The 9,480-nt window shown below is 65.2% G+C and overlaps 1 protein-coding gene across 2 annotated transcripts in view; it reads right to left on the bottom strand.

Moving 5' to 3' along the window:
• The window catches only part of GRAMD4 (GRAM domain containing 4), a 41,984-nt gene that overhangs the window by 10,037 nt on the left and 22,467 nt on the right, over positions 1-9,480 (bottom strand). For both annotated transcript variants that reach the window (XM_029954299.1, XM_029954300.1), the window contains 5 exons: positions 8,074-8,194; positions 3,729-3,790; positions 1,962-2,094; positions 1,646-1,671; positions 1,133-1,224 (listed from right to left, as the gene is read on the bottom strand). In XM_029954299.1, the coding sequence (XP_029810159.1) occupies positions 1,133-1,224; positions 1,646-1,671; positions 1,962-2,094; positions 3,729-3,790; positions 8,074-8,194 (434 nt within the window). The remainder of the gene's footprint in view (positions 1-1,132; positions 1,225-1,645; positions 1,672-1,961; positions 2,095-3,728; positions 3,791-8,073; positions 8,195-9,480) is intronic.

A 9,480-nucleotide genomic window follows, 5' to 3' on the forward strand; every position in this document is an offset into this window, starting at 1 on the left:
CTCTGGGTGCACTGGGGGGGCTCTGAGTGCACAGGAGTGGGGGCTCTGGGTGCACTGGGGGGTCTCTGAGTGCACAGGAGTGGGGGCTCTGGGTGCATGGGGAGGGGGTGCCCCAGAAAGCAGCTACTGGTCGAGGGCTGGGATGGGCTGAGGTCCCTGCCAGCCCATGGTGCGGCCCCCCTGCGCAGAGTCCGAAGCCCCGCGAGGACTCAGCACGGCCAGGTGAGGTGGCCGTCCGCTGGCTGAAACCCCACTATGCACCACGAGCTGCTCAGGCCCCTTCGCTCTGGCCCCGCCTGTGCCTGGCGCGGAGCAGACGCTCAGACGGGGGCAGAGGGCTCAATGTGGGGGCTCAGGCGGAGGAGGCCGGGCAGGAGGGTCTGAATGGCGGGCCTGAGTCTTGGTGACAGTTCACGGACAGGACCAGGCCTCGTGGAGCAAAGGGCTTCTGAAGGGCGGGGCCCAGGGAGAAGGGGGGGCCCCAGGGAGAAGGGGGAGCCGGGGTCCTGCCATGCAGTCCTAGCCTCTGTAAATGCGCAAAATGCCCTTCTCCCCCCGGGACAGGCAGCAGGCTGTGGGCTTTAAGGCAGCCTCAGAACCTTCCAGAATGCAGAGATGAGGCTGCTTGTCTCTGGCCGCGGGCCCGGCAGGCAGTGGGCAGCTGTGTCCCCTCCCAGTGATGGCGGGGTCTCCTTGTGCGGGGCCGGGTGGCCGAGTTCCCTGTCCCCAGAGCACAGGGCAATGCCGGCCTGCTGCTCTGCTGCCCGCCCACAGGGAGGCCCCCAGGCCCCCTCGTGTTCGCCAGGAGCCTCCCCCTGCCCCAGGTACCCAGTGGGAGGGAGCTGGGGCCGCCCCTGGGCAGACGAGCCTCCTCACCATCCCCTCCCCGACTCGTCCCGGGGAGCGGACCAAGGTGGACAGAGGCCCCTTCCTGGGAACATGGCCTCAGGGGCTGTCTGTGCGGGGAGTCCCCCCAACGCCCTCCCCCGGTCCTCGAGACGACCCAGGGCCGGGCAGCGGCGGTCCCCACACAACAGCCAGAGCAACCAAGGCACCATGTCCCCAGGGGAGGCTCGGAGACCGCGATGGCCGCCTGCAGGGCTGGCAGACCGTCCCCAGCCCGGGGACTCACGGTGAAGGCGATGGCGGACGTGTAGACGGAGTACCAGTCCGATAAGGCAGAGAGGTTCTTCACGAAGCTGGTGACGGGTTTGGCGCCCCGCTCTGGGGACAGAACAGACCGCGCTGAGGCCAGCGCTCGGGCACGCCTGGGGGGGGCGTGAGGGGCATGAGCAGAGGGGGCCCCGAACGACTCGGACTCCTGGTGCGCCAGACCCCCCGCTGGGCTCCCTCGGCCATGCTGGTGCCACCACTGCATGTCCCCGCAGGCACCCGGGACTTGGCAGATACTTCGAGAAGCACCACTTTCCACTGGGGCTTCTAGGCCTGGAGGGAAACTTCCAGGCTTGGCTCGGGGTCGGGCAGAGCTGCTCTCATCCTGATGGACGGGGACAGGGGGTTGGGGGGAGCCTTGCTCCTAAGGAACCTCCAGGATCATTTTTCTGGAAAGACGTCCAGTTCAGCCAGGGGCCCCTGCTCCCACACGCGCGCCCAGGGGCCCCACAGGGGCGGGCCAAGTACTCACTGAGTCGCCTCATGTTCTCCGTCAACCTGAGAGAGAGGGAGAGCGGGCTGAGCGCCAGCGCCACACACCGCGTCCCCACGCCCAGCTCCGCGCCACGGGGCCGCGCCTCACTGCTGCTCACTAACTTCAGGGGGGGGCGGGTCACACCTACGCCGCCGTCCCTGTCTCCTGCCCGCGTCCCGGAACCCGAGGTCCCCAGGCCACCGTCCCCACCCACCGCTGGTCACCGAGCACAGCGAGCGAGCGTGCTGAGTGGACCACCGAGGCACCGCCTGTCACGTGCCCCCACCCCGCCCCACCCCGGGAGGGCCCCCACCTCCGGGCGCTGAGGGGCTCCTCCGTCTCCACCGTGCTCTCCTCGGGCTGGAACCGGAAGTCCTCCACGTACTCCCCGAACTTCTCATAGAACCACTTCTGGACCCGGGGGCACAGCCCCTGGCTCCGCCGGTCTGTGGGGAGGGGGCCCGGTGAGGAACACGGGCACGGGGGGAGGGGGGCGCGGACACCCTGACACCGAGTCTCCCCCGATTTCCCCCCAAGGCCCGACCGGGAACACGGACCAGGTGGGGTCTCCTGTCACACCCACCCGGGGCGCAGGTGCCGCCCCAGCAGACTCCCGGCCCCTGGCATCTGCGTCGCCCTCCCTTTCTCTGCACATGACCGTGTCCTGGTCGGGGCCCCAGTGAAGGAAGTGGCCTTTGCCAGGACCTTCAGAAAGGGACCCAGAAAACCAGGAGGAAGCTGCGATCCCTGCGTTCGGCACAGTCACCCGCAGGGGGCGCTGTCCCGCCACAATGCAGGAGCCGGCGGGCGCGGAGGTCTGTGCACGAGGCCGCCCAGGGGACAAGCAGAGGTCTGGAGGGGAGAGGCATGGGGAGGGTCTGGGGGCGTCTCCCCCTCCCCGGGGCGGGGCCCGGCGCAGGCAGGGGTGGGGCGGGCTGGCAGGGCGCTGACAAGCCTGCCTGGGTCCCGGCGAAACCACACCAGGGATGCGGAATTGTGAGACCCACAGTCCTTTCACTGTTTCCAGCCATTTAAAAATGTAGACACCTTTTAAAAATGTGAAGTCGGCCAGGAAGCCGTAGTCTGCCGACCCCCAGGTCTACGCCAGGGCTGTGGCCGGGGCACTGCGGCCCCTCCGCGCTGGCTGCAGGGCAGGGAGACGTGCAGGGCACCTGTCCCCGCCTCCCGCTGTCCCTCCCTCTGCCCACACAGAGCCCACCACTCCACCGACCAGGGTACAGACTGGCCCTCGGCCTGGGGACCGAGTGCTAGGGCCTTTCCACCCCCCACTTCTCTGACCCCCCACGCATGCAGGTCACTCTGCGATCACGGCGGGGACCTCAAGGCCTCTCCTGTGCTCCTGGCTTGGACCTCGGGTCTCGAGTGTGCAGCCCAAGGGCCCAGGGAGACAATGACCCAAGGGGCACAGCAGACAGTCCTATACGTGGACCAGCCTGCCTGCATGTCCCTGGGAAGGGGTCACCTTCCCCTCTGGAAGACACAATCTGGCAGGGGGTCCCCGCTGGGCCTCCGTGTGGCGGGCGCCCCTTGAAGAGGCTTTCCATCCTGGGCCTCGGTTCCCTGAACTGTGTGAGGCAGGCCGAGCCCTAAGGCCCCCAGACTGACTCTCCGCTCCCAGCACAGCGGGGGCGCTCCCAAGCGGTCGGCCTGTGGGACCAGTCCCGGTCCGGAGGCGGGAGGGCCAGCCCCCCCCTCCCCCGGTCAGGTCCCTAGAACGCTGGACAGAAAACCCAGGTTCCTCCCAGAACATGGTTAGGAAGGACAAAGGGTGGAGTAAGATCAAGAACTGGGCTCAGGATGGGGGCACATCCGGACCACGGCGGCCCCCAGGTCAGTGGCCGGGAGCCCGGGGTGACAGTGACACTATCTCTCGGTCAGGAAGGGCTGAGGCTGGTGCCGTGTGCTATTTTTGCAAAAAAAGAACATCACGTCTCATCTGCTGTGACTTTTCGCCAGCTCACAACACCCATGGAGGTCCAGCCCCAGGGGACCCCAGTGTGGGCAGGGCGCCCAGAAATGGGCCCAACGCCCACCCCAAGGCCCACCCCAGCCACCCTACCTGCTCCGTTATTGACCTGGGCCTGCCCCTTCGGGGGCTGCGGAGCCGTCTGCTCCTCGGTCCTTAAAGAGAGGGGAGAAGGGGCAAGAATCCGGTTAGTTCAAACCACGGCGTGCGTCCGGGCTCTGCGGAGTGCTGGCTCTCCAGCGTCCCTTCCAAGCAGCCGGGCTCCCCTGGGCCCTCGCCGCTCAGACTCCGACGGCAGCCGAGGCGCACAGAGCCGCGTGCACGATGGACGCGCTTTCTTGTTTTTAATAACCGAACACCCTCTCCTAAACATGCAACTCTTTGCTCTCCTGTTAACACATCTGCTTTTTTATTGATTTATTTATTTTGAGAGCGAGCGTGCAGGGGAGGGAGAGACAGAGAATCCCAAGCAGGCCGCGCACTCAGCACAGTCCAATGCCAGGCTCGAACCCACGAGCCGTGAGACCCTGAGCTGAGCCAGAGTCAGACGCTTAACCGATCAAGACGCCCAGGTGCCCCGGACACATCTGGTTCCTTATTAAGTTCAGAGTAAGCGTCCCTCCCACTAACTAGCACGCTGATGAAGACACCAACGTGCATCCTCAGCAAGCCCGGCGCAAAGCCACAGGCTGGGACACCCTGCGCTGGCCGGTGACAGCCCCCTGCCTGACTTCCTGCCCCTGCAGCCCAGCCACAAGCCACCACAGCAGCCCCCCGGCCTCGGAGGCCTCTCCCGGAGCCCCATGCACCTGCCAGACCCTGACTGTTGACCTTTCAGCCAGAGGGCCTGAGGAAGCCCGCCCGGCCCCCGCCCCCGGCCCGGGGCCGGTGCTTCGGCCACACTGTCTGTGGCTCCCAGACCAGCGGAGACCCTAGGATGTGGGGAAGTGGAGCCCCAGGCAGACCTCAGCAGGCCCTTGGCAGGGGGTGGAGGGCCGACACAGAGGACTCTTCCAGGGCTGGGCGACCCTCCGCCTTGGGGAGGGAGGGGTGTGCTTGTTCACGTAACGGGATTTGACGCCGCACGGCGTCAACCGACCTGGTTTGCGGGCTTGAAAGCCGTGACTGGAATCTGGAGCAGGAGGCACGGGGACAGGAGACCAGCAGGGTGGGACAGAGGTGGAGCCCAGAGGAGGGGGCCGGCTGCCCAAACACTGTCCACGCCCCCAGCTACCACCCACAGACTGGGGTTTACTGGGACAGGAGGGGCGCCCAGGGCCCAGCCGAGTGACTTCCGTGCCCGGGCACGTGTGACGGCCCCAGAACCGGGGTGTCTCTGCCGAGCCTGGAGGTTCCGGAAGCCGTGGCTCACCGAGCAGCACTAACAAACTTGCCCCCCGCAGCCTGGGCCCGGGGTGCAGCACGAAGGACACGGCCCTGCCTGAGCCACAGGTCGGCCTGGGGTCCGAGTGGCCGGTGGCCACTTTCTGGAGTCCTGGGCTTGGTTTGCACAGTCACTGATTTTTCTAACCTGAACCCCTGCTAGACACAAACAGGGATTTAGACGGTAACGGGCTGCAGGCCATCCGCGGGGAGAGAGGCCGGAGGACACCGGTGTGGGACTCCCGGGAGACACGGCCCACCAGACCCGGACTCGGTCAGTCCTGTCAAGCGCACTGGACGCGGAGACGGCCAGCCGGCTGAGGGTGGCGATCAGGACACGGCAGCCTGTGACGCTCGGGCGCACGGTCCCACCTGCAGCTCCCGGTGAAGTCAGCGAGGTGACCTCAGGAAACGAGCTGTGTGACCGTGACCTCCCTCAATCAGAGGAAAGGTATTTCTAGCACCTGCGGGCTCTTTCGAACGTTCCGGAACACCCTACGCTGATGCTCGAGGATCCACCAAACGAGGCTGGGGTGGAATGCGCCAGAATTGCTCTTTGAAAGTCCAGTTTTCTGGGGGCGCCTGGGTGGCTCAGTCGGTTGAACGTCTGACTTCAGCTCAGGTCATGATCTCATGGTACGTGAGTTCAAGTCCTGCGTCGGGCTCTGTGCTGACAGCTCAGCGCCTAGAGCCTGCTTCGGATTCTGTGTCTCCCTCTTTCTCTGCCCTTCCCCTGCTCACACTCTGCCTCTCTCTCTCAAAAATAAACAAACTTAAACAAAAAAAGAAGAAAGAAAATCTAATTTTCTGATCTGCAACCACCTGAGGCCAGAGGGCACGGAGTCCCAGGAAGTTCTGGGCGTGGCGCCAGGGCCCCGCCCCTCCCCAGGCTGGGGGTCCATCTTCTACCCCCTGCCCTGCCACCCTCGTCCCCCCGCAGGAAGGCCTGCGGCCCGGCACAGGGGCAGCCCCAAGGAGAACCGGAGGCCGGGGTCCCAGGCAGGAAGGCAGTGTTTCTATGTGGCTTTTGGAGCCCAAACTGGAAACGGACGTTGCCTATTTACCAACAAGCTTTAATTACAATGGCTTTTCAGGAATTTTCTTTAAAACCAAAACAGAGGTTTACATGAACGTAATTCCCACGTTTCAGTCCTAAGCTCATCTGCAGCTTGGGGCGTGTGCACGTGTGTGATGTGTGTGCACGTGTGTGGTGTGCACGCACACATGTATCTGTGATGTGTGCACGTATGTGTGGTCGTGTGCAGTGTGTGTGCCCATGCGTGGTGTATGTGGTGTGTGGTGAGTGTGTGCGTGTGTGGGAAGCACACGCTCCCCCTCCAGGCACAGCCACGGCCACCCCAGACAGACGTCGAGATGACAGTGCAAGAGGCCGTCACTTGTGGGACACTCAGCTGGTTCAGCATCTGACTCTTGATCTCAGCTCAGGTCACGATCTCAGGGTTCGTGAGATCGAGCCCCGTGTTGGGCTCTGCGCGGATGGCTCACAGCCTGCTTGGGATTGTCTCTCTCTCCCTCTCTCTCCCCTCGACCCTCCCCAGCTCATGCTCTCTCTCAAAATAGATAAGTACTAAAAGAAAAGAGAGAGAAGTCATCACTAGCATGAAACCTGCTACTCCTTGTACCTCCCCGTTCAGGTCTCAGTTTCCAGAAGGTTCCTGAACCCCACCCTCACCCCCACGCAAAGCGGGGGGGCGGCCCCACAATGCACCCCAGCTTCCTCGGTCCCAGCCTGGACATTCCTTTATTGTGACAACCCCGCTGGCCCCCAAGACGCCCTGTGGGACACTGGTCCCCATGCGTCCTCGGAACTGGGACGAGGCTTTGGTGGGGGACCGGGGAGGGAGGCTGGGCAGGGGCCGGGAACGGGAAGACAGAGCGGGCACAGGGGCGAGCACCACTCAAGGCCACCGCAGCCTCCAGCCAAGGGCTCCGGGCAAGGCTGGACCCAAACACGCGTCTGCACCAGACACAAGTGTGCTCTGTCCGGGAGACGGCGCTGTGATGCACCACGGAAGGCTGGCTGTGGCCGTGGCCGAGGAGGCACCTGGGGACAGGGCCAGTCCCCGGATCTCCCAGCATCCGTCCGGGGTCGGTCACTGGCCGCACCTCTTTGCATAATTAAAACGTAACTGAATCTTTCAATGTCCAGATTTCCAGGTAAGAAAGTCCAACATCAGGTAAAGTCCTGGATGAGGCGCACGTGTCTGTGTCTGGGTCGGGGCTCTGGCCCTGCCCCCAGGACAGATGGCAATGCAGGGCGAGTCCTCCCCTGACAAGCTGGAGGGCCCCCCCCCGGGAGTCCCCAGAACCGCCACGCTGACCTGTGGGGACAGGCCACACAGATGATTTCAAGGCTGCCCCAAAGCACATACGAGTTGTCCTGAACACCTGCAAAGCAGGAAAAGGACCCTCCCCAGGGAGAGCCAGGCGCCCCCAGCTCCCGGAGTGGCCACCACGGAGATGACCTTGGCCTGGCCATCCCCTTCCCATGACTAAAACCCCTGCACGGGGCACCTGGGGCGTGGGGTCCTCAGAACCAGAGCCACTGAGACACTCGGAAACGACAGTGCACATGGCCGCCCCATGGAAGAACCGGCTCCGTGGGGACGTCCCAGCAGCGGCCTCGGCCACCAGCCTGCAGGGGCAGCAGAGCATGGCCCTCCCAACGCACTAACACCCCCTGGAATGACCCACTTCTCGCTGGCGCCCCATGAGGCAGGCGTGATGCCACACGCCAGGGACAGCTCCGTTGGCGGCAGGGCCCAGGCCAGGCCCTCCGGGAGCCGGGGCGGCACCTGTGCCCCCAGGGCGGAGGGGCCCGCCGGGATGAGGGGGACCCTCCGTGGTGGGTGAACCCTAGGGTCGCTGTGTGCAGCAGGCGGCACAAGAAGAGGGGCCTGAATGCCCGGGGGCTCGGGCGAGGAGGCGCCCGCGGGGGCCGTGGGGGGCACGGGAAGGGGGGCCTGAATTCCCGGGGGCTCAGGGGCGAGAAGGCGCCCACGGGGGCCGTGGGGGGCCTTGGCCCCCTCCTCACCTGGCCCTCAGCACCTCCTGGACCTTCTGCTCCAGCTCCATCCGCCGCTGCCGCTCCCGGTCCAGCTCCTGCCGAAGCATCTCCGAGTTGGTTTCCTCCCTCAGCTTGCGGAGCTCCTCCTCTGTGGGGACACAGCTGCCAGGTGACCTTGGCTCCGGCCGCTCTGCCCTCAGGCGGCGCAGGCACCCCGGGAGGGCTCCGACACAGGGCTGCGCCTGCCAGGCCCCGGCGGCTCTCCTGTGCCATCGGGGGGAGGGGGACCCCCGCAGGGGGACTCAGCAGGGCGCCTCTCCCATGGTGGGGGCAGGAGCTGGCGCAAAGCAACAGTGAGGAGCTCGGTGCAGACAGGACGTGGGAAAACCATCTTGCCAAGTCCCTGCGCGGACAGGACGCCCGGCAGAAGGGATGCTGGGGGCACCCGGTCACCCCACCATCGCCTAGAGGCCCACAGGCACTAGGTGTGGTCTGGAGGCCTCAGCCACAGAGCGGAGCCCTTGCAACGGGCAGGGGGGCGGCTCCGGCCCCGGAGGTGCTGATGACCCAGAAGCAGAGGGAGGACCCCTGGGGCTCCCGCCACCTCCACCGGCCAGGACCTGGACAGAGGAGCATCAGGGCCACAGATTCCTTGCCTCAGAACAGCCTTGCAAAAGCCCTGAGGCAGGAGGGGACCGTGGGCCGAGGGGAGCAGTCACGGATGAGACGCAGGGCGGGGCTTGCCAAGCCCAGGAAGCCAGCACGGGGACCAGACCTTTATTGACAGTCGTGGGAGCCAAAGCCACGCGCTTGTGGTTCTTACTAGAGTATATGCTGAGCTGAGTAACAGTCCCCAGAGCTGTCCCAGCCTGATTCCTGGGACCTGGGACTCTGTCCCTTCTCGGACAAGCGTCCTCGTCGTCCGGGCAGACCCAAACTGCCACTATGTAAACTCCGAGAGGCGGCCAGAGGTCAGAGGTCAGAGAGGAGAGGCCGCAGGTGCCAGGGGCTGGCCTTGAGAAAGGAGGGGCCCGTGGCCAAGGACCGCGGGCGGCCCTCAAAGCCAGAAGTCGAGGAAGCACATCCTCCCCCAGAGTCACAGCCCTGCCAACCTGACCCTCCTTTTAGACTCATGGCCTCCAGAATCGTAAGAGAACAAGCACGCTGTTTATGCGTCTCGGACTGCGGAAATCTGGTGCAGCAGCAAGCGGAAACTCCCACAGAGCGGGGCACACGCGCGTGCACACAGATCCGAGGGGTACGCACGCCTCACTGCGTGTGCACACGGCAGAAACTCCCACAGAGCGGGGCACACACGCGTGCACAGATCCTAGGTGTACACACGCTTCACTGCGTGTGCACATGGCGGAAACTCCCACAGAGCGGGGCACACGCGCGTGCACAGATCCTAGGTGTACACACGCCTCACTGCGT

The sequence above is a fragment of the Suricata suricatta genome, chromosome 10, assembly GCF_006229205.1.
Source record: "Suricata suricatta isolate VVHF042 chromosome 10, meerkat_22Aug2017_6uvM2_HiC, whole genome shotgun sequence".
Lineage (NCBI taxonomy): Eukaryota > Metazoa > Chordata > Mammalia > Carnivora > Herpestidae > Suricata > Suricata suricatta.